This window comes from Petaurus breviceps, unplaced genomic scaffold (genome assembly GCF_028583685.1).
Source record: "Petaurus breviceps papuanus isolate PSGF00001 unplaced genomic scaffold, PetGlider_PUasm1.0 90760, whole genome shotgun sequence".
NCBI classification, from domain to species: Eukaryota; Metazoa; Chordata; class Mammalia; order Diprotodontia; family Petauridae; genus Petaurus; species Petaurus breviceps.
In genome coordinates, this window is record NW_027187338.1 from 2,885,632 (window position 1) to 2,911,064 (window position 25,433).

General features: G+C 39.8%; 1 protein-coding gene across 1 annotated transcript in view; it reads right to left on the bottom strand.

Annotated features, from left to right (window-relative positions):
• The window catches only part of CLSPN (claspin), a 37,893-nt gene extending 16,301 nt beyond the window's left edge, over window positions 1–21,592 (bottom strand). The window contains exons 1-8 of the mRNA XM_069067920.1: window positions 21,385–21,592; window positions 10,269–10,398; window positions 7,834–8,312; window positions 6,427–6,588; window positions 4,579–4,656; window positions 4,265–4,337; window positions 1,896–2,004; window positions 739–1,334 (exon numbers count right to left, since the gene is read on the bottom strand). Coding sequence (XP_068924021.1) covers window positions 739–1,334; window positions 1,896–2,004; window positions 4,265–4,337; window positions 4,579–4,656; window positions 6,427–6,588; window positions 7,834–8,312; window positions 10,269–10,398; window positions 21,385–21,408 — 1,651 coding nt within the window. The 5' untranslated portion in view covers window positions 21,409–21,592. The remainder of the gene's footprint in view (window positions 1–738; window positions 1,335–1,895; window positions 2,005–4,264; window positions 4,338–4,578; window positions 4,657–6,426; window positions 6,589–7,833; window positions 8,313–10,268; window positions 10,399–21,384) is intronic.
• Between the last annotated feature and the right edge of the window lie 3,841 nt (window positions 21,593–25,433).

Consider the following 25,433-nt stretch of genomic DNA (forward strand, 5'->3'; position numbering starts at 1 on the left):
GCTTAGCAGGGCCTGGCACATAGTAGTTACTTAATAAATGTTTATTGAATTGACCTGAAGCAGCATGGTGGAGGTAAAGAGCTGGAAGGAAGCTTTTCTGAGGCCAGCTATGTACTAAGAGAAGGGTCCCAGGATAAACTACAAATGCATCCAGGAAGCACCTAGAATTATTTTCTCAATTACCACTGATACTAGTTTAGCAACCTTCTATAGATCTCTTCAGAGCCTACTAAAGACACTTCCCATTATTGTTGCACCAAGAAGTACATTTAGCATGCTGATTTTTTGTATCATAATATCAAGACTATTTTTAGGATACATGCATAAGAGTAACACAAAACTCATCCTCTCCCTACCCATCTTTCAATTAAATTTATACTGTTTGCAGATACAATGTATACCCAACATTGGTTTTATATCATTAAGAAAAAGGACACTCTTTTTTTTTAAAAAGTCTTTCACTATACTAAGGGTTTGGATATATGTATGTGATACTCCCTAACCCCCCAGTGAAGGGCACCAATAGCATCAAAGATTGGCTAACAAGAGGACTATGCCTTACTAAAGTAAGATTCCACCTGTACTGGCTAACAGGTTTGGGATTTATTGATTTCAGTAATTCCTGCTTTCCCATCTAAAATCATCAGATATTTGGGAGGTGTTTGCATTAGCTATAGCCAAAATGGAAGAAAACCCACTGCTATTCAAAAGAAGGCAAAGGCCAGTTTGAAGAATTACCTCTATTAGTTTCAGGCTCGTCGAGAGTCACAAAAGAATCTTCATCAGCCCCCAACCTTGGCTTAATGGAGAGATCTACTCCCAGTCGCTGAAGTTTATCCAGTGTGACCTTCCTTCCTTTTTCTGATGGAACTGTGGCTGTTACCATAGCTTGCTGCCTGACCTCATCTACCTTTTCCTTTGTTTCATTAGGAACCTGTGGTTCTTTCTCTTCCTCCAGAACACTGAGTTCAGGTGCTACAGGGGCCCCAGCCTCCATCTGTTCCGGACCCTTACTACTGAAGACACTGGATTCCTGCTGATGCTCTGAAACGTCCTTGAACGAAGGGCTCATAGTAGCCTCTAAGTCTTCCTTCTGTTCTTCATCCCTGTAACATCCTGGCTCATCTTTCGTCATATCTTCACAAGCAGGCTGGTCAGCAGAGTCAGCAGGGGTCTGGGGAGCGTCAGGAGCTAAAGGAAGTGGGCTGTTCTCCCTTTCTGGTTCAAGGCCTGTCGTCTGGTTAGAGCCTCTGGTGTAGCTGGCACTGCTACTATCACTTGGGTTAGTAGTGGTGCTGATTTCTTTGCTGAGGTTTGCCTGATACTTAGATGACCTGTCAGGAAGGAAACAGCCCGAGGTGAATCCCATTCTCAATGTGGCATATTCTCAACCCTTAATAAGGTGCCTTGTGGTCATTATTTCACATGCTCCACAACTCTGTAAGGAAAGCAGGGCAAGAAATATCACCCCCATTTTACGGATGAAGATGAAATGGCTCACCCAACTGGGGTAACTCAGCTAATACAAGGCCAAATAAGGACTCAAAAACCAAGGCTGGTGCTGCTAAGTCCAAGGTGCTTTCCATTAGACTGCAGGCTTTCAGCAATTTTGAGAATTTTTTTTTTAAAGCAATCGGGGTTAAGTAACTTGCTCAAGGTTACACGGCCAGTTATTTCTGGGTGTGGTGCTGAGTATCTGAGCCCGGGATTCGATCCCCAGGTCATCCCGACACTGGAGCCGGTGGTCTCACTAGCTGTGCTACCTGGCCGCCCCGAGAATTTTTTATTTGGGACAAGGGCTGGGGGTGAGAAGAAACTGTTTACCCTAAAAACTGGCTCCTCAAACTAGTGAGTCTAAAAGACAATCCAGTCACATAAAGAGAAAGGACTCTTACTTCAACAGTGCCATGGCGTTTCCCTGGCCAGAAGGTCGAGGCTTGCGTTTGAAGAAGTAATGAATGGTTTTGTTTTCAGGCATGTGATAGGGAAGAGAGAGTGCAGACTCTGTCGAAGGGAACAAAAGCAAAAAAGTCAGTCAAAGCAAATGCACTGTAAGTAACTGCATGAAACTCCACCAGCCAACAGTGAGAGGGCTAGAAAGGACATGATCATTCCAACAAAGGGAAGGTCTGGAGACAAAGGATCTTCTTCATGGAGAAGCTAAGATTACTGCAGATCTGTAAACACATCCAGTTTATATGAAAGGGCCAGGAGTTTCACAATAGCGACTCTTCACTACAGTCTCCGAGGCTTGAAGATCATAGAATCACAGAGTTTGAAGACTTCAAAGGCCATCTACTCTAACTTTATAGCAAGGCATAAATTCCCACTATAGTGTATCTACCTAACAAGCAGCCATCTAGCTTCAGCTTAAGTGCCTCCAGTGATGGGGAACTCACTACCCCCCAAGAAAGCCCATTAAACTTTTAGACAAGATAGTCCATTTAGACTTTTTCTGATTATTAGGAAATTCTTTCCTATACTGAGATTAAAATCTGCCTCCTGTAATCTAACACAATGTCCTCTGGAGCCAGCCAGCCTGATCCCTCTTCTATTAGACAACCCTTCAGGTACTGAAAGATGATTATGTGTCCCCTTTAAATCTCCCCTTATCCAGGTTAAAAATGTACATTTTCTGTAACTATTACTCACTGGACAAGTATCCTGGTCACATGCCTCTGGGCATTCTCCAGTTTGTCAACTTTTCTCCTAAAATGTAATATTCAGAATTGAACCTAAGATGTGGACTGGCTAGGGCTGGGTGCTAAGGGACCCCTCCCTCCTTGGTTCAGAACACTAACATTAATACAGTCTGAGACCACATTAGCTTTTTTGGCCAAATCACACTGAACTCACAAAAAGACCCAAGTCTCTTTCATCTAACCTGCTATTAAGTAATGTCTCCTCTGTCCCAGGCTTGTGCTGCTGGGTTTTTGAATGCTAAGTAATTTCATCCCTATTATATTTAATATTATTAGATTTGGTCATGTTTCAACCTTTTAAAATCCTTAGGAATCCCAATTCTATTATCTAATGCAGTAGTTCACAGATTTTTTTTTTTGCTCATGGTACAATATTATTCTTTGCTGCAAGGAATCATGCATGCATGTGAGACTTGCACATGCATATAAAAATGCAAGTGTAGGGGGTGGCTAGGTGGCGCAGTGTGTAAAGCACAGTCCCTGGAGTCAGGAGGACCCAAGAGCGGTTCTGGCCTCAGACACTTAACACTCACACAAAAAAACTAGCCGTGTAACCTTGGGCAAGTTACTTAACCCCAATTGCCCTCCAAAAGGCAAAAAATAAATAAAAATTTTAAAATGCAAGTGTAAAGTTCGAAAATGCAAGTGTAAAGTTAAAACAATTTGAGGGAGATGGCACATTGGATTGTGAGGCTACACTCCATTCAGTCTGTGGTACACCTAGGGCAATGCCCTGGCACACCCTTCAAAAGCCACTGATCCCAATGAGTTACAGAATTATATAAAGTTAAAGCTAGGAGATCATATTATCCAAATCTTTTATTTTATAGATGAGGAAACTGATGCTCAAAGAGCTTAAATGACTTGTTCAGGTCACATAGCAAGTGCTCAACAATGTTGAGACCAGCACTGATTTCCTGAATCCCATTCAGTGTCCCTTCCTCTACACAGAGGCAACAAGGTATAGTGATATGAGGACTGGATCAGAGATTCAGGGGACCTGAGTTTCACATTCAGGCCTTTATGCTCACTGTATGACCATGGACAAGTCATATGCTTTGTGAAGCAATGGGGTATAGTAAAAAGAACACTAGACTGAAATTTAGGAGAAAGAGATTTGTATTTGAATTCTAGCTCTTACTATGTAACCTTAGGCAAATCATTTAAATTCCCACAGCCTCAGTTTCCTCATCTGTAAAAGGCAATGTAATAAGTCACATTTGCTAGTAAGGGGGGGTGGGGTGGGGCATCCTTGTAAATATTACCTGTACTCTCTACCTCACAAAGTTGTTCTGAGTGAGCAAAGTGCTTGGCAAACCTTAAGGTGCTAAATAAATGTGAATTATATGAATTACTATACTCTTCCTCCCAGCTTCATGCCATCCACAAACTTAATAGGTATGTCACCAAGTTATTGATAAAAATAAAAATACTGAACAGAACAGGGGTATAAACTAAGTTTAGTCATAAGAACGTCAGAAACATCCCTTGAGTCAAAACTGATTTCCTTATAAAGACATCACTTGTGTTTTCCACAAAGTGGAATGAAGCAATAACATTACCTCGAATAAGGCGTTGGGTCTCACTATGTAGTCTTTTCATAGCTTCTTTACTTAGCTTGGCTGCCTTCCTCTCCTTAAAGAGAAAAGAAACCTATGTTGGTGTTTTGCATAAAGATGGATGTTTCATCCTGAAAGAGGCTTTTCTTTCTAAGGAAACAAGAAGGAAAGGGAATGGGGGGCGGGGGAGGTGTTGTGGGGGATGGTGCATGCGCACAGGACTATTATAGGACTCGGTACAGTATAAACACGAGGAGGGAGAAATGAACTCAATGGGAAGAAAGCAAAGGTAACATGGCTCCTGAGCATTACTTCACCTTTCTTATCACTCCTTTTGACAGCTCCTTTTCATCTTCAAATGAACAGCCCCCACTTTCCAAAGACAGCTCCTTTTTCTAAAAGACAGGATAGCAAAGTATCATCTTAAAGGGAAGAGCTGACATGGCACAGGGAGAAAAGCCCTGGACTGGGCGTCAAGAGGCCTCAGTTCTAGTCCCAGCTCAAGCCCAGATTCATCATTCAACCTTTGGCATGTCAGGCTCTCCCTCTGGTTGCCTCCTCTGTAAAATAAGGAGGCCAGACCAGGTAAGTGAAGGAAGCTAGGGCACACAGTAATTAGAGCACCAGGCCTCAAGTCAGGAACACCGGAGTTCAAATCCACCAGACACTCACTAGTTGTATGACCCTGGGCAACTCACTTACCCTCAGTTTGCCTCAACTTCCTTATCTTTAAAATGGGAATGATGATAGCATCTATCTGTCAGAGTTGCTGTGCTGATTGAATGAGACAATAATTGTATATGTTTAGCACAGTGCCTGGCACACAGTAGGCCCTATATTAATGTTAATTATTACTGTCAGCTATTAGATGGTCTCTAAGAGCCCTTCCAGTTCCTACACGCTGTAGTTCTCTTCTGTAACTAAAGGGATCAAATGTCGGAGTGGGCTGAAAAGATGTTTCTTACCAGAAAGTTTTGAGCGCAGATTTGTTTCATGAGCCCAGGCATATTGGACACGGTTTTCAGATTGAACTAATTATTTAATACGTATAAAATCCCCAAAGAATGTCAAGTTGCTTGGATCCCATACATTCATAAGAATACCCAGAAAATAAATTTGATGCCCTGAACAAAGCTTACATTATAATAAGCATCCCCTAAAGCACCCCCTCTCCTCCAAATGCCTCTTATGCTTCCAAAGAGATCAGAAAAACCTCTGTAGCAGGCAACATGGTAAAGTATACAGAGACTTGGAGTCAGAAGATTCAGATTCAAACTTACCTTATTTTATTAGCTCTGTAACCAAGAGCAAGTCTGTTTCCTCATCTAAAAGACGGACATAATAATATCTGTAGTACCCACCTCCTACCTCACAGAATTAATGTGAGGCCCAAATGAGGTAATATACTGGAAAGGGCTTCACAAACTGTAAGGCCCATATGTGAGAAGCTTAGTGACTTGCCCAAGGTCACACAGCTAGTTTTCATCACAAGGCAGAATCCAAGCCTCCTCAACTCCAAGACTAATTCTTGTCCACCATGTCATATTGTTTCTCAAAGCACCATACACATATCAGCAGTTATCACTAGTACATCTGCTTCAGGGGGCTTAAGGAAGAGCTGTTCTTATTGCCATCTCCCCCAACTTCTCTGAGAGTTGTCCCCTTTTGACCCTACCTGTGAGCCTGGTACTCTGGTTCCCCTATCTGCAGTCTATATTTTTATTAGGAAGAAAACAAACAAACAACAAATCTATTCCATCCAGGACTGTGAGCTTCACACCCTGGCTGGAATTCAACACCACCTTTTGACTGTCTCCTACCAAGGGTATGTGTGATTCAGAAACCAAATTGGGGAAAACATCCTAATGACCATCCCATTCTCATGGGAGAATTTTAACATTTTTACAGAATCTGAAGCGACACTTGCTATCAGTCATTCCTAATATGGCAATACTACCTCAGCCCCAGTTTCCCGACGGGTTAGCATGTCTGTCACCTGTACAACAGTTTCTAAAATTAACAACCACTGAAAAACCTAAATCAATCAGCACATGATTTTCTTAAGTTAAAAAAAAAATCGTTATCAACATCCAATTCTAAGCTAAGGGGGGAAAACAAAGGCTGGGAATGATGGGAAGGCCTGGTTCCATTAACCCTTTACTTGCCTTGTTCTTTTTGACTTTGCCTTTCACAGAGGCTCGTATTGATTCTAATGATTCTTCATCTTCCAGTGGGGGATCATTTTCTTCCTCCAATCCAGTCTCAAAAAGATCACTGTCCCCAAGAAGACAGCCACTATCATTGAAAGGTTGTTTGGTTTCGCCTTCCTGTGTGACATTACAAAAAAATTAAATGAAACAAAAGCAAAACTAAAACCTATGTTCTGCTCATTTTTCAATTTAACATTATCTATTGTTTATTGATTTTGAGGGGATCCCATTAATATTCTGAAACAGATAACAACTCTGATTCTGCCAGAGTGAAGACTTATCTTAATTAGTCCACAACACACATCCATCGCTGACATGGAAAGTTCTGTCTACAAACAACTGACCAAAATGTTCTTGGGAATTAGTGACAGCTTTTTGAGAACTGAATCATCTGTATTGGGTGCTTACATTTAAAACTAATTAAGGATGAATTCTGACTTAGGAAACAAGAATTCTAATTGCTGGATGCATGCTAATTCATGAGAAATATAAAAAATCCACTTTCATTTCAAACAACTTGCATTCTTCAATTCAAACACTAATTGTCTATCATATTAATTGTTCATATTTACACAGCACTTGAGCAAGAGCAAGTCTGTCTTTTCCTTAGAATATCTTGTGATATAAGAATTATTATCAGGGGCGGCCAGGTGGCACAGTGAATAAGAGCACTGGCCCTGACGTCAGGAGACCCAGGATCGGTTCCGGCCTCAGATGCTTGGCACCCACACGAAATAACTGGCTGTATAACCTTGAGCAAGTTACTTAACTCCAATTGCTTTAAAAAAAAAAAAGAATTATCCCCATTTTGCAGACAGGGAAACTGAGGTCCCGAAAGGTGATGTGATTTGCCCAGTGGTAAAGCCTGAACTAGGGCAGCTAGGTGTTACAACTGATAAGAGTATTGGGCCTGGAATCATGAAGACTACTCTTCCTGAGTCAAATCCAGCCTCAGACACTTACTAGCTATATGACCCTCGACAAGTCACTTCACCCTATTTGCCTCAGTTTCCTCATCTGTAAAATGAGCTGGAGAAGGAAATGGCAAATCACTCCAGTATCTTTGCCAAGAAAACCCCAAATGGGGTCACAAAGGGTCATACACAACTGAAAAACGACTGAACAACATTAACAACAAGAGCCAGGACTAGAACCCAGGTCCTGTGATTCCAAGTTCAATGCCTTTCTCACCATCTCATCTGTCCCTTCACATTGTGCTAGGTCGTGAAAGAGAAAGACAAATGGAACATATAGTCCCTGTCTTTAATGAGTGAAAAATAAAATATGAAGATAGGTCACTAAAATACAAATCGAATTTGTTAAACACATCCTAATAATATCTGAATGACCTTTTAAAAATACCTCATTTTTATTTTCCTTTTTTTTCAGCCGATTAATCACTTCCATCTTTTTGGCTTCTTTCTCAAGCCTCCTCTGTGATCTCCCTTTTGTTTTCCCTCCAGAATCTTCTTTACCTCGAGTACGTTCTTTGAACCTTTTCCTGGCACCTGCTGGTGAGGTCATAGACTTTGGGGATTGGGAACCTAGATCTGAAGTACTTTCAGCCAAAGGAGCCATCACCCGGCTGTCAAGGTTCTTCTGGTATGGTGGCTCCCCAACATCACTCTCATCACTGTCCCTCAGAGCCTGGTAAATCTTTCGGGCTTTTCCTTTTTTTCCTGCATAAATGTTTTCTTTATTCTCCCCACTTTCCACCTCTGTGTTGCTATAGTCAGCCTTCTTAGGAAGGACATCTCTATCATCTTCTTCACTGTCACTGTCCTGTAAGAGGAACTTGTTACGTTTCAATTTCTTACTCACAAAGATCTCTTCATCTGAGTCTGGAATAAAAGAAAGATGAAAGACTGTTACTCGGTCACTTGGATTTGTCCCCAACCCCCCCAAAATATTCATCTGCAGAAGTAGATGGTTATGATGCGTCAGAGATTTATTTCAGCTTGTGAAATCTTGCAACTACCACTAAAGGTTTATTTTAGCACAGCAAATCGAGCCTTATCCACATTATGAAAACATTTTCCCGAACCTAACATAGCTTTCACATATTGAGAAATGTAATTATCCACACTTTAACAGCTCAGTGTAGAAAACATTTCTAATCTGTATGAAATTTTACAATTCTGACACTGTAGCTGGAATGAGCTCGTCCAAATATGTTTTGTAAATCATAGAATCTTAGAGCTAGAAGGGACTTTAGATATCATCTAGTACAACTCCCTCATTTATACAGAAGAAGAAACAGCAGCCTAGAGAGGGGAAGAGACTTGCCTAAAATTACATGAGATAGTGGCAGGGCTTGGACTAGAATTTAGGCCTCCTGATGCCCAGCAACCTATACATACCTGTTCAATCAAGCAAAATGTATATGGGCATTCCCCAAATGGAATTATACATCTAATCTCAAGTTAACTAAATTCAATTTAACAAACACTTATCAAGGTCATGCTACTGTGCTCATTACTAGGGATGCAAATACAAAAATGAAGCAGCTCCTGCCCTCCATGAGCTTATGTTCTACTGGAGGGATATATCATGTACCAAAGGATTTTGATACAACTTCAGGATGGAAAGCACTAACAATGGGGAGGAACAGGAAAGACACTGAAAAGAAGGAGCTCCCCTGAGGCTGTCATTTTTTTTTGGATGGGGGAAGGCAGGGCAATTGGGATTAAGTGACTTGCCCAAGGTCCATGGCTAGTTAAGTGTTAAGTGTTGGAGGCCAGATCTGATCTCAGGTCCTCCTGACTCCAGGGCACGTGCTCTATTCACTGTGCCACCTAGCTGCCCCTGAACTGAGTCTTAAAAAAAGACAAAGGACTCTGATGGGCTGAGAGAAAGGAGTAAGGAATTACATGCACAGGGTACAAAGAGCTTGGATGAATGCACAGAGGCAGGAGGCAGACTGGTGAGTTCAATGTATATTCAGCAGTCCATTTTGAATTTGAAGACCTTCCTGCTTTGAAAGTAAACTATGCCCCTTAATAGAATGAATGTAATCACATGGAGCCTATGATGGAGGAAATTTGCTGAAGGGTACAACAGAGCCCACAGGAAGCTTCCCTGTGTGAATATAAACTCTGCCCCCTGATAGGCTGAATGTAGTCACATGGAGCCTGTGGTGGGAGGAGTTTGCTGAAGGGAAGCTGAGCCCAAAGGAAGCTGGTAGCCAGAGCCAGAGTGACGGTGGGAGAGAGATGAGGTTGAGGCAAGGAGATAGAGAGCTTTGTGAGTAAATATTGATCTTGTATTGGTTTGTGCTAAAGGATGCTGTGGCTCTTAGAGTTATTATGGCTTCTTAATATCTTTGTACTATGATGGAATCGGCTTACTGGTTTTGGGATTTAGTTTTCTGGTGCCTAAATAAATGCTTCAGTTCTGCCCATTACATGGAGAGTTTGGTATATTTTGCAATCAAACATCATGCGATATTTATAGTCATGGTCTTTACTGTGACCATGGGTGCTGTAAATATTGTACTTGCAATACACCAGTTAGGGCAATTAGGGAACTACAATGGTCCAAGCAAAAAAAGAAATGGAACTAGGGTAGTTGCAGTATGACTAAAAGATGCATATTCAAGAAAAGATGGGCAAGTAGAAGCAACTAATAAGAGGTGGGTAGAGGGGAGGAAAAGATGGCTCTGAAGCCAGGAAGCTAGATAACTGGGAAGATGGTGGTATCCTCAGCAAAAAAAAGAAAAAAAAAAGAACCTATCCATACACAAAGTGAACTCTGGAGGTTTTACCTGTGAAAACAAAGGATCAGATAATATTACAAACCTCTTTCAATCAGGGGTGTGCTTTTTGTGTTGGAATGGCCTGGAGATCCTGTTTCACAGCTGCTCTGCCCACTGTCTGAATCAGTTTCTTCCTTTGTATTCAGTTTGGGATCTTCAATATCTAGGTGAAGCTAGAAAATTGGAGTAAATTTTTAATTAACTTGTTAGCCAAGCAGCTCTCCTGACAATGTTATAAATAACAAATATCTACTTGGGTATTGTTGTAATGCTGAATTTACAGTTAACTATTAGTAAACTGTTTGAGGGGAAAAAAAGCTTAGGATCATCATATTGGATTAAGATAGCAACAATGAAAGTCACAATATAGTAGAATAAAAAGGATATCAAGTAATAATGACCAAAAGGTATGGTTAGAAATACAAAACATTTCCTTAAGGCAACATAAAAACCAAGCCCCACTCAGTTTTCCTTTGGTCCAGAGGCTCTGTTGATTAGATAAAATTTCTTGTTATCTGCCTGAACTAGCTGCCTGGTAGGCAGTTCATCAGTTTTGTTCACTTGTGTTCATTTTTTTGTTCTGTATGATTGGTCAAGTCCTGGTCATCAGACCAGTTGTGAACTCCATACTTCTCAAAACCCTGGTACATATATTCTTCCACAGAATCAGTATAAGATGATCCTTGGAGTCTGTCTGTAAACAATCAAAAACCCTTAGGATTCCCTTTGAATCTATTAGATGGATTTCAAAGGTCCATGTACTGACTTCCTGGTTTACTATTGTGTGGATGCACTCTACTCTTCCTTCAGTTTGTTTAAGTCTTCTCAAGCTTCTCTATATTCTTCAAAATCATTTCTCAAAGCATGGTAATATTTTATGATAACCATATAACACAATTTAACCATTCCCCAATCAATAGACAATTATTTTGTCTCTAGTTTTTTGCTACCACAAAAAGAGCTGCTATGAATATTTTGGTATAAATTGGATCTTTCTGTCTTTGACCTGGGCAATAAGGCAGCACAGTGGATAGTGCATAAAACTTAAAATCAGGAAAACCCAAGTTTAAATCTTACTGTAGGGATTGCCTAGTTGTGTGACCCTGGGCAAGTCATTTACAATCATAACTATTCATGTGAAGAACTGAAATTAGCCATAAAATGGAAGATAACAGGATGAATTAGAAACCAGATTCCAACAATATGTTATTTACAAGAAACACTTAAAACAAAGATACACACAGAGTTATTTAATTCAAGGGGCTGGAGCAGAATCTATTATTTGTCAGATCTCAGATAAAACAAAAGCAAAAATAGACCTACTTAAAGAGATGGGTACGAAAATGACATTTTGCTAAAAGGTATCATGATAATGATTTATTACCAATACTGAACTTACATGCACCAAATGGCATGTTAAATGAGTTACAGGAAGAAACAGACATTAAAACTCTAATAGTACAGAGATCTCAATATCCCCCTCTTAAACCTAGACAAATCTTATAATCAAAAAATAAACAAGAAAAAAATTAAGGTCCTGAAGAGAATTTTAGAAAAGTTAGATATCTGTCAATTTCTGAAGAACAGCAAATAAGAACAGAAAAGAATATACCTATTTCTCAGTTGTATGGTACCTTTAAAATAGTTAACCATGTATTGGGGCAAAAAAGCCTCACAAACAAATGCTGAAAAACAAACACTCCTTGACCTGGGAACTCTGAAATTTGACTATAATATTCCTAGGAGTTTTCTTTTTGGGATATTTTTCAAGAGGTGATTGGTGAATTCTTTCAATTTCTATTTTGTTCTCTGGTTCTAGAATATCAGGGCAATTTTCCTAGATCATTTCTTGAAGGATAATTTCTAGGTTCTTTTTTTGATCATGGCTTTCAGGTAATCCAATAATTTTTAAATTCTCTCTCCTGGATCTATTTTCCAGGTCAGTGGTTTTTCCAATGAGATATTTCACACTGTCTTCTATTTTTTCATTTGTTTAGATCTTTTTTATAGTATCTTGATTTGTCATAAAGTCATTAGCCTCCATTTGCTCCAATCTAATTTTGAAGGAATTATTCTCTTCAGTGAGTTTTCAAAATTTTTTTCATCTGGCAAATTCAGCTTTTAAAGGCATTCTTCTTTTTTTTTTTTTTTATAAGCAATCGGGGTTAAGTAACTTGCTCAAGGTTACACGGCCAGTTATTTCTGGGTGTGGTGCTGAGTGTCTGAGCCCGGGATTCGATCTCCAGGTCGTCCCAACACTGGAGCCGGTACTCCTACTCGCTGAGCCACCTGGCCGCCCCTAAAGGCATTCTTCTCATTGGCTTTTTGGGCGTCTTTTGCCATTTGAGTTAATCTATTTTTTAAGGTATTATTTTCTTCAGTATTTTTTTGGGGGGGGGGGGTCTCCTTTAGCAGGCTGTTGACTCACTTTTCATGATTTTTTTGCATCATTCTCATCTCTCTTCCCAATTTTTCTTCCACTTCTCTTACTTGATTTTCAAAATCCTTCTTGAGGTCCTCCATGGCCTGTAACCAATTCATATTTTTCTTTGAAGCTTTTGATGCAGGAGTTTTGCCTTTGTTTTCTTCTGGTTCCATGTTTTGATCCTTTTTGTCCCCCCAAAAAAGGATTCTATGGTCTGATTGTGCTTCCTCTGTTTGTTCATCTTGCCACCCAATTACTTGACTTTTGAGCTCTTTGCCACAGTAGAACTCTGCTTCCAGAGTGGAGAGCTTTGTCCTAAATTGCTGGGGTTTTAGCAAATGTTGTCAGTGGTCTGAGGAGGGCGCCCTCTCTACAGCCACCACAAGCTCTGGCACACTGGTGTTTCTCATCCCAGGACCAACATCCCAGCAACCCAGATCCTAGTAGGTCAAAGCAAAAGTGATTACTCTCTAAATGGTTGCTTGGTCCCCCTACAATGTGCAGGCCGGGAGCTCCAGAGGCAACTATGCAGCAGAAGCAGCAGCAGCTGTAGCCACCGTGCCTCTGCCACCTCTCACCCCAGGGGCAAGGACCAGACTGTGCTCTTCAGTCACCCAGTTCCAACAGAGTTCCCCACTGACCTTTTACTTTCTCCTTGGCATTTATGGGTTGAAAAGTCTGGAAACCACCACAGCTGCTGGTGATTCACTCTCCTGAAGTCTGCTCCAACCATTCTGTGCACCTGGTTGGGGTTGACCTGGGCTCAGTGTGGCTCACATGGGACTGCACTCAGCTCTCAGCTTGGTGTGACAGACCCTTCCTGTTGGCCTGCTAGGCTGGCTTCAGTGGGAGGTTTGATTCTCTCTGTCACTTTGTGGGTTCTATAGCTCTAAAATTTGTTTAGAGTCATATTTTACAGTATTGAAGGTGGTTGTGGCTCATGGAATTTCCTGCTTCTACTCCACCATCTTGGCTCCCCGAAAAACAAATACTCAATGCATATTTTGCCAACCATAATGCAATAAAAATTAGATTCAATGAGGAGTCTTTAAATCAAAACTTAAAAATTAAATGGAAACTAAATAATTTACACCTAAAGAATAGGTGGGTCAAAGAACAAATCATAGAAACAAGCAATAATTTTACTAGATAATGACAACAGTGAGAAAACATATCAAAATTTATGGGATGTAGCCAATGCTACAAGAGAAAAAAGAGCAGATCAATGAATTTACCTTGGAAGGAGATACAAATATGTGGGTACACACATACACACACATATCTTCATAAATACATAATAAATAAATATATACATACATATACACATATGACACTATCTCTGCCCTCATAGAGTTTGTAATCCAGTAAGGGAAATAAGATATGTATACGTATAATACAAATTATCTAGTACAGTGGAAAGTATACTGGTTTTGTAGTCAGAAATTGTGTTTGAATCTCAGTTATGCTACCTATTACATGTGTTAGCTTCAGTACAACACTAAACCTCCCTGGGTTTATTATCCCTCTATTTTATTCTCTTACACTTTTCCTTCTCTTTTTTCCCTGTCCCCTTTTTAAGAGTATGCACTGCTTCTGACTAATGCCTCCCTTGATCTACCCTCCCTAGTAATCTTTCCTTTGCTTTTTAACTTTCTTTCCCTCTTAGGCAAGGGGAGTTTCTGTACTCAACTGTGTCTGCTTGTGTTTTCTTTCTTCCTTTAACCAGTTCAGATGAGAATGAGATTGGAGTCTCATCTGTTCACCACTATTGCTTTCTCTTTGTTGTATAAACTTCTTTGCACACGCCATGTATGTGAAATAATTTCCCCCATCCTTCCTTCCTCTCCCAGTGCATTCTCCTTCCCCACTCTTTGCATTCCTCTTTTGAGAACATCCAAACATAACAGAATCACATCCAGGCCCTCTATCTAATTAAGATATTCTCCTATCATCCCTGGTGATGATTAAGTTCTGAGGGGCTACATGTACTTTAACCTGCTTTAGTAACTTGTGATTTCTCATTCATCTTTACCTTTTTGTATTCTTCTCTTGACTCCTGTGTTTACCAAATTTTCTACTCAGCTATAGTCTTTTCATCAGAAATGCTTGGGAATCCTCTATTTCATTAAAAATACATTTCCCCCCATAAGGTTATAGCCAGTTTTGCTGGGTAGATTATTACAAGTTTCCACCTCATTTTGGTTAGGGCCAAGGCACTTATTTTGGACTCTTTGGCTTCTCTGACATGCCCCCAGTAAAATCATCACTTGGAAATGTCATCATCTTGCAAGATATAATCAGCCTTATTACTCACACTTCAACAGTATCCACTGGACCTCTAAATGGAGGGTGGAGACACAAAATCTTTCATTTAAAGAAAGGGGACAGGACAGACATTTCGGAAATCTCCTCCTTTCTCACCTGGCTGCAGGTGAGAAAAATTCAATTTGGAATTCTCCATTTCTCCACCATGCCCCAGTTGCCATGTACCTCCCCTCTCCTCCACTTTTCAGCTGTCTTTGTGTGTTGTTTCCTCCCATTAGACTGTAAGCTCTTGGAGGACAAGGACTATCTTTTTTATATTGGTGGCTACAAATGCTTAGCACAGTGCCTGGAGTATAGTAGATATTCAATGTTTATTGATTCTGGTGACAATTTATATGACTATTGGTCACGAGTCCATTTCCTTTACTTTCCAGAATATTATTCTAAGCTCTGCATTCCTTTAAAGGGATAAATCCTGTGTGATCCTGTTGCTCCTTGGCATTTGAATTCTTTCTGGATGTTTATAGTATTTTTTTTCCCTTGACCTAGGAGCTCTGAATTTTGACTATAATATTCCTGGGAATTTTCATTTGGGTGTTTCTTTCAGTGGGTGACTGGTGGATTAGTTTAATTTCTACTTTGCCCTCCGGTTCTAAGATATCTGTTTAATTTCTACTTTGCCCTCCGGTTCTAAGATATCTAAGCAGTTGTTGGTTTTTTGTTTTTAGGAATCCATGGAATAAATTGTTCAGGCTCTTACTACTGTTGTTGTTCATGACTTTCAGGTAGTCCAATGATTCTTGAACTATCTATCCTTGATTGGTTTTTCAGATAAATTGCTTTCCTATGAGATTCTTCACATTTTCTTCTTTTCTTCACTAAGATGTTGTACCTTTTCCCCAAAACTATTATCTTTTCATATCTTTCTTTCATTGCTCTTGCTTCTTTTTCTATTTTTTCCTCTATTGCTCTCATGTGGATTCTTTTTTTTTGGGGGGGGGGGGGCAATGAGGGTTAAGTTAAGCTCAGGGTCAGACAGCTAGTAAATGTCTGAGGCCAGATTTGAACTCAGGCCTTCCTGACTCCAGGGCCAGTGCTCTATATAATGCGCCATCAAGCTACCATATCATATGGATTATAAAATCATTTTTTAACTTTTTGGAAAATACTCTTCCAAGAATCTAGTTGAACTTGTGTCCAAGCTGCATTTTTCTTTGTGGCTTTGCTTGTAGAGTTTTTTTTTTTTTAAGTCAATCTCTTTTTCTGTGTTTGTGTCTTGACACTGGTGTCTCCATAATAGTTCTTTATGGTCAGGTTCTCTTTGTTGTTTTCTGAGTCTTTCAGTCTAGTTAACTTAGAATTAGTTAACACTAAGCTCTGAATACTTCTAGTCTGAACTTCTGTCCTCTTATATCCTTCTGGTGCTGAGAACCTGTAAACTCTCAGTGCTCTGAGTGTGGTGTGATCAGAGGGATAGAGGATGAAGTTCCTGTTCACTGGCCTCCAGGTCTTCTTAGTTTTATAATTTCCTGACCCAGGTTTGGATCAAGGAGATGTGATGGACGAGCTAGATTCTAATGCTTCCTCTCACTCTACTATCTTGATTCCACCTCTCACTGATAACTTTGGAGAAAGCAATTTCATTTGAATAATAAGAATACCAAAAATTTAATTTAGGTGGCTAAGTGATGTAATGCATAAGAGGTCTGGACTTAGAATCCTCTCTGGCCTCCACTTCCTCATCTGTAAGACTGGAATAACAATCTCACCTACCATCCTAGGGATGCTGGGGAGGAGCAAATGAAAGAACATATTTATAGCGCTTTGCAAAGCTTAAAGTGCTATATAAGTCTTAGATATTGTTATTTAAACCAGCAAACATTTATTGAATGCCTGCATTATGTGAGTTAGTGTGCAAAGCATCCTGTCCAACTGGCATTCAGCAGACACTACCTAAACTGATGATAGTATCCACAACTTACTATTCAGGGAGGCTGTTAAACTAAGACCTAAAAGGTTATACTGGCCTAAGAATAAGAATTTCAGGGCCCTTATCTGTCACAAATAAGCTGTATGACTCAATCTAACTGACTTCACCACTCTATCAATTTTCTCTTCTATTAAATAAGGGTGCTGGATACAAGTAAGGCATCCTTCAGTAGAAATTTTGTGTCTATGATAACTCACATTAACAAAATAAAAGTTATCAAGGAACTGACCATGCAGTTAAAAAGATTAAAAAATGAAAACTGGGAAACCTAAAACAAGTACAAAAGAAGCAGTTTTGAAAAATTAGAGAATAAAGAAACCCAAGAATAAAAAAATTAGAGTACTAATAGTTTTAAGAGTTGGTTTTTTGAAAAGGCTAATAAAATTGATAAATGATTAACTAACCTGACCAAGAAAGAGAATAAATCAAATTACTAAAAATAAAAAGCGAACAAGGCGAATTTACAAGAGGTAATAAAATATAATCATCAGAAATTATTCTCTGTAATTATGTACCAGAAAAATTAAGAAGTCAAAGGAAATCATGCACCCAAAAATATGAAATACCCACACAAAACAAAAAATAGAAATATTAAATCATGCAGTCTTAGAAAAAAGAAATCAAGCAAGCCCTAAACAAACTGCTAAAGAAAAAATCCGGAGTACAGATGGATTTACAAATGAACTCTATCAAACATTTAAAAAGCAATTAGTACCTACGCTACAGAAAATACTCTCAAAATAGACAGAAGAAACTGTACCAAACTCCTTTTATGAGACAAACATGGTCCTGCTACCCAAAGCAGGTAAAAAAAAAGCAGAGAAAGTAAACTAAATAACAATCACACTAACAGATACTGATGCAGATTGCACATAAAATCTTCACAATATGATAGTGGCAACATATGCAGAAAATAATTCACTATGTTCAACTGAACTTGTCATGTTCAAAAGTACAAATAAAGAGGGCATACAATTACCAGATCCCAGACTAAAGCAGTAGTCATTAAAACTATTTGGTATTGGTTTAAAAAAAAAAACAACACAGAAAAGTACATCAGTAGAACATACTAGCCAATCAAGTAACAAAAGCAATTGAAACCAGTAGCTCAGTATTTGATAAACCCAAGAAAATAAATTTCTATGAAAAGAATTCCCTTTCTAGGGGAGGCTAGGTGGCACAGTGAATAGAGCTTATATAACTTAGTTTAAACTAAGTTCTCCCTAACTCTCAAGCCATGCATTGCATCCATTGTGCTACTAGATGCCTATTTGGAGTTATATAAGAAAAGGGACTGAAATGTCTCTCCCTTTGGACCAGTTATCCCACTTCTTGGCACATACCCCAGAATTAAAGATAAAAACAAAGAACCAACATATACCAAAATATTCATGGCAGAATTCTCTGTCACAGAAAGGAGCTTGAAACAAAATGGGTACCTATCTATTAGAAATGCTTGAAAAACCTAAGGTATATGAAAGTAATGGAATATTATTTATTCAATATAAAATAGTTAAATTAGAAGCATGGAGAACAAAATAAAAACTAAGAAAAATATACACATAATATACATACCTCTACAACAATGTAAATTAAAAGATCACAAAAAGTCATTGAAAAATCAAAAGTCTAACAAAGCTACTATTAAAATACACCTCCAGCTCATGGCAGAAAGGTAAGGAATGACTAGGACAGAATATTGTAGACGTTACCAGATGGGATATTTTTATTGGATATTTTTGCTTATTTCTCCTTTTCACAAGGGAGAGATAAAGTGATTAACATAAAGACCAAAGACTGAAGTTATGCATTTTTCAAAAAGAAGAAAGGACATTAGACTCAGGGGTGGAGAACCTGTGGCTTCCAGGCCACATGTGGCCCTCTAGGTCCTCAAGTGTGGCCCTTTGACTGAATCCAAATTTCAAGGGCTGCCCTTGAGGACTAGGGGGCCACATGTGTCCTTGAAGTCACAGGTTCTCCACCCCTGATAGGTAATCTTGGAAGTCTGATATTCTGAGCCTATTAGGTTTAGACCAACACATAATTCTTTTCAGAATGCTGGTCAGATGTAGCTCACCCCTGACTTTCTAGAAGCAACTAGTTACTAAGCAAAATTTTGTACTTTATATACTTTACATATGCTCATGTACATGTTTTCCCCAACAGAATGAAGCCAGGAACTGTTTTCTCTTTGTCTTTGCACCTAGCATAGTGTTGTCATGTAGAAGGCACTTAACAAAACTGTTTGAATCTGGCTGAATTCAGGTTCAACCAATTCATATTGAGTGAATATGCATTCAGTCAGACCCTGGAATAATTAGAGCAAAGATCAAAGTAATTTGAAAAAGGAAAAGATGAGTAAATACTATATGGATTTACAATTATTCCAACCTAACATATTTAAATAAACTGCTAGCTATGAAAGAAAAAATGAAAAACAGAGTTGGTGGACAGATTGCTGAACTTGGAGTTAATGAAAACCCATGTTCAATACCTGCCTTAGATGCTTTTTAGGTGTGTGATCCTGGGAAAATCACTTTGTGCTTGAAGTTCCCACGTCTGTAAAATGGGGGCAGTAACAGCACCTACCTCACAGGGTTCTTGTAAGGATCAAATGTGTTAATATGTAAAGTGGTTTGCAAACCCTAAAGTACTTTTATTGTCGGTAAAAATCAACTAATTATCACCATTCTTAGAGAAATTTAATTGATATAAAACAATCACCAAAACAGTAAAGCCAGAAATCTTACAAACGAAGCCAGGAAATACTCAGTCTCCTTGCCAAGCAGAGACACAGCAGTCAAGTGATACAAGAGCATTTACAAATTCTTAGGAAGAACTGAAGATTAGCTCAGAACACACTTCAAGAAAAGAAGTCTACAGAAATCTTGATGTGAGACTCAAATAAAAAGACCATTCCAAGAGCATTTTACAAAACTGGAAGGGAAACAAATATAAATAAAATGGAACATATCTGCCAGCATTTTTACAGAAATATATTCTCATAATCAATTACAATTGAACTACCATATATGAACTCTAACTCAGTATCAGATGTGCTGGCACTGAGATGTAAATGGCACTCAGGAAAATGAAGTTCTTTAAAAAAGTTGTACCTGCATGATAAAATAAATAATGAAAGCTACACAATTCTAAAGATAATCTGGAGAAGATATTCAGAATATCTCCAATAAAGGATTCCTAAAAAAAAAAACTGGAAAAGATTGTGCATAGTATAATGATTCAAAAAAGATTGCATATAGTATAATGATTCAAAAAAATTAACCAAGAAGACACTAGCAACTACTAAACTATATGCCTAATTTCTCAACTCTGCAGAATGTTTGATATAGCCACATTCTGATAGCAAAGAACTGAAAACAAGGTAGACAGAATAAAACCAAATACTACTACTGAGCTAGCTGGTGGAATGGATAGAGGGCTAGGTCTGGAGTCAGGAAGACAGAAGTTCTAAATTCAAATCCAGCCTGAGACACTTAAGAGCTATGTGACCCTGGGTAAGTCACTTAACCTGTCTGCCTCAGTTTCCTCAACTGTAAAACATGGATAATAATAGCATCTATCTCCCAGTTGTGAGTATCAACTGAAATAATATTTGTAACAAGCTCTGGCCCAGAGAAAAGATAATTTAACAGGGTTATTTGAAGGCTGTCATATGGAAGAAGGATTAGGCTTGTCTTGCTTAGTGGGGGGACAGAATTAGAAGAAATGAGTAGAATTTGGAAAGAGGCAGATTCAATCTCTGTAAAAAGTGAAAAAAAAAAACAACAACCCAAACTTCTTCATTAAAGTTGTCCCAAACCAGAATGAACTGCCTTGGGCTGCTTGGATTGTGTGACCATTTTCAGGTAGGTCACGTAAGGTCTGACCTAGATATTGGCTATCTTTCTGTAAGCTCTTCCAGCTCCTATATTCCACGAGCAGCAAAGCGAACTAATCACTTAATCTCTTTACTCCTCATTTTCTCATGGGAGTGTTGGACTAAATGACCACTAAGACTCCGTCCAGCTTTAGGTCTGTGAGCCATGGGATCCTATATAGCCGTGCTATTTTAACAAAATAAAATGTTACCATAGGACTGATAATTAGAAGGGACTTTGGAGATCATCTCCTCTCTTTCTGCAAGGGAGACCTTAGTCTGGCACAAAGGTTATACAACTAAGTATCAAAATTGGATTTCTAACCTACGCTCTGACTCCGAACCCACGATCTACTTAACCCCGTTTACCTCCTCTCGTACCCCAAAGCCGCAGCACCTCTTAATCCCTGTATTACTAAGGGACCATCGTGGAAACGAACCCCTGTCACCCGCCACCCGCATCCATCAATTCCGGCCTGGAGCCGTGGCCCCCCACCCCCGCCGCCGCGGGGTATGCTGGGATTTGTAGTTCCCCATACTCTGCCATTACCACCATCCCCTCCCCCGAATGAGAAAGGTATCCCAGTGCCCCCACTCACCTCAGCCGCCACCTCGCCTGCCATGGCTTTCGACGCACGAGAGCTTCTCTCTGGAAGAACGAGAAGCGCTGCCGCCGCCGCTACCCCGTTCCCACAGACCCTGGGCCAGACGCCGGGCCCTACTTCCTCAGCCCCTGCAGCCTCAGCTCCCGCCACAGCCGTTCAAGCTTTCGCGCTCAGTGAGGGCTAAAGCTCCACCTTTACCATTTCCGACCAATCCCTGCAAGCCTCATGCTGACGTCACGGAGATCCCACCTCCCACTTGGCGGGGCCCAGGACTCGCTTGGGTTTAGCCGGAGGCGCTTGGCGCGCACTTGCCTCCCCTTCCTTTGAAGGAGAGTCGCTTGGGGGCGCTCTCCCCAAGAGGTCCTAGGGTCCTCTGGCCTCCGGGTGCCTGTTGTCAGGCGTGGTGACCTTTGACTTTTCCCGGGCTTGGGACTGCGCGTGCCTAAATTGGACTCGGTGACTAGAGTCCACGAGGCGGTGGGTGTGGTGCACCCCGCGCCCCCTGTGCAGCCGCGGCCCAGAGATAGCTTCTGCTCTGCCTTTCCTGGTTCTAAGGCCATCTCTGTAAGGGCTCCCTGGGTTAGGGCTGACTCTGTAGGGGTCCCCAGGTTAGGGCCAGCTTTGTTGGGCTCCCTGGGTTAGAGCTAACTTTGTGGGGCTCCCCGGGTTAGGGCCAGCTTTGTGGGGCTCCCTGGGTTAGAGCTAACTTTGTGGGGCTCCCTGGGTTAGAGCTAACTTTGTGGGGCTCCCTGGGACAAGGGTCCCTCTGTGGGAGGTTCTTGAGCCTAGGGCCCAACTTCTGGGGATCCCTGGATCACCAAGTTTAAGGCCCATTTATGGGTCTTCCTAGGTTTCTCTGAGGCCTGCTTTATGGGGTTTCCTTTGGTCAGGTCTCTGTAGGGTCTTCCTGAGTACACAGCCCTCTGGGAAGTCTTCCTAGGTGAAAGGCCCTCTCTTTGGGGACTTCATCATTTGGGTATAAGGCTCTCATTATAACCTAGGGCCCTCTCTTTGGAAGCTCTCTGAGTCTGTCTGATTTGTGGAGACTTCTTCCATCTAAAAATGAGTTTTCTTGCAGATCTCTCTGCAACTAGGGCCCTTATGTAACTGTTAGACTCATTTGTCTTTTAACTTTTTGGTCTTCAAAGGACAGAAGTTTTCAGCCATGTCTGACTCTTTGTGACCCCATTTGGGATTTTCTTGGCAAAGATACTGGAGTGGTTTGCTATTTCCTTCTCCAGCTCATTTGACAGATGAGGAAGCTGAGGCAAGTAGGGTTCAGTGACTTGCCCAGGGTCACACAGTAAGTGTCTCAGGCCAGATTTGAACTCAGAAAGATGAGTCTTCCTGCTCCAAGTCTCACACTCTAGCTGTCACAAAGGATTGAAAGGATCTGGTCAAATCATCTCTTTTAACTTTGCACACACATTACTATTCCCAAAGCTGTGACTTTTATGTGGTGAGTGGTGTGGCCCACCTCATGAATTGAATGGGAAAAGCCTCTTTTTTTAAGATTTAGAATCAGAGAACAAGGATTTAGATCCCAGCTCTGCTATTTTGTTCCTGTGTGACCTTAGGAAAGTCTCTTCTCCTCTCTTGCACTTAGTTTCTTCCTCAGCATAATTGAGGTAGGGAAAGGGAGAGGAAATCTATAAGGACATAGTATTATAAATAAAATGCAATCATTGTTTTGAACATTTTAAGAGAAAGTTCGATCTGGAAAAGGGGAGGGTTTTGTGCTTGTTTTTTTTTTTTCCTCTTCCAGAGATGACTGTAAAGGCAAAATGCACTAATGAAACATTTTTTAAAATGATTAATTAAAAGGTGAGGGTTGAACTAGATGACCTTTCAGTTCTAAATCCTTTGATTTTATTCAGGGTTAATATGAAACATAGAAACTATCTTCCAAGACTCCCTGAATTTGAAGCATGGAAGCTGCAGACAACCTCAGTGATTCAGGAAGAGGAACTGCTTTTATGAGAATGGTAAACTTTATGATTCTCTACTCAGAAACCTTGCAAAGCTAAGTAGTAAAGGTTTTTTTGTTTTTGTTTTTTTTATTTTCATCCCTAGAGAAGCACTGCCACCCTGTGGTGTACTGATACCCCTAAAATACCCTTTTGGATTTTTAGCAGTCATATCAGTAACTCTGTAAATGCATTTTCTGTTCATAATTTCAGCCAACATCAAGTCAGCAAGCATAATTAAGCACCTATTATGTACCAGTGCTAAGCACTGAGATTATAAAGGCAAAAACAAGCCAACATTGAGATGCATTGCTTAGACTTCCTTTTTTGAAAGAACTCAGTATCTGTCTCCTGCCTTTCTTCACTGACACAAGTCATTCCCCCTGACCTAAAATGAACTCCTTCCTCATTTCCACATCTTAGAATCTTTATCTTAGTTCAGGCTAAACTCAGATTCTGCCTTATCCCTTCCCTCACATATTTTTATTATATATGGGGTAGCACCAAACTAAGAATTAGGAGACTGGGATTCTGGTCCTAGTGCTTCAGAGATGTGATAAGAAATAAAACGAATACATTTATTTAACAGCTTATTGTGTCAAAAGCAGAACTAGGTTTGGAGTCAGAGGACTTGGGTTTGAAATCTGACACTACAATTTACTAAATTTGTGACAAGGGGCAAGGGGTCTTAGTTTATTCATCTATAAAATGAAGAGGTTGGAATAGATGATTTCCAGAAGTCACTTCCAGCTTTAATTCTTTTTTTTTTTAATAAATTTTTATGACATTTTCTGTTATATCACTGCAGTTTCCCACGTATCCCTCTACTGCCTCCTCCTGCTGCCAAAGAGCCATTTCATATGACAAATAATATTATTTTGGATAGAAAAAGGCAGTATAACTGATAAATACATTAAAAAGGTCTGAAAACATGTGCAATGTGTAACACTTGTGGACCTCTATGAAAGAATAGGGTTGGGGTGTCATCACTTTTCATTTGAGTCCTTAATCTTTATATTTGTTGCACTTACTTTTTTTGATCATTGTTCTTTCCATTTACTAGTTAGTTACTATGCATGTTGTTTTCTTGCCTCTGCTTAGTTCACCGTATATCAGTTCATATAGATCTTTCCATGCTTCTCTTTTCCATCACATATATCATTTCTTATAGTGTAGTAATATTCCGTTACATTCATAATTTGTTTAGCCATTTCCCAGTTCATGGGCATCTTCTTTTGTTTCCAATTCTTAGCTATCACAAAGAGTTGTGCTATAAATATTTTAGAGTATATGGGGACTTTTTTTTCCTATCAATGACTTCCGTGGGGTATAAATTCAGTTATGGAGTCTCTAGCTCAAAGAGTATGGATATTTTGGTCATTTTATTTGCATAATTCTCAATTGCTTTCTGAAATGGTTGTCCCATTTCACAGCTCCACCAACAGTGTATTAATATGCCAATCATCCAACAACCCCTCCGACTTTGTTGACTTTTTTTGTCATTTTTGCCAGTTTGCCAAGTGTGACATGAAACCTCATTGTTTGGGTTTGCATTTTATTATTGTAAGTGATTTGAAGCATTCTTTCATGTGATTGTGAATACTTTGCAGTTCTTCTTTTGACCATTTATCTATGGGAAATGGCTGTTAGTCTTACATATATTCATTAATTATTTACATATCTAGGGTACCACACTCTTATCACAGAAATTTGATACAGAGTTTTTTCTAATTTGACCCTTTCCCTTCTTATTCTAGTTGCATTAATGTTGTCTTAACATAAGCTTTTCCATTTCATGTACTCTTTTTTGCTATAAACACAATATTATGTTCCTTCAATTACTTTAATCTTTTTTTTAAGGTGGCGCTGTACCCACTGGCTGTCTTCCCCTCACCTCTGATCCCCTCTTTCCATTTGATACCCCTTTCCCTTTAGGATTTAGTTTATTAGTTCCTTTTTCTCTCTTGCTTTTATCTGGTTATAGATTTCTTTTCCTCTTTTTTCCTCTCAGTCTAATAGATTCTTCTGTCCTTCCTCTATTCCAAGTCAGCTAGTTCTGTTCGTTAGGTTTTAATT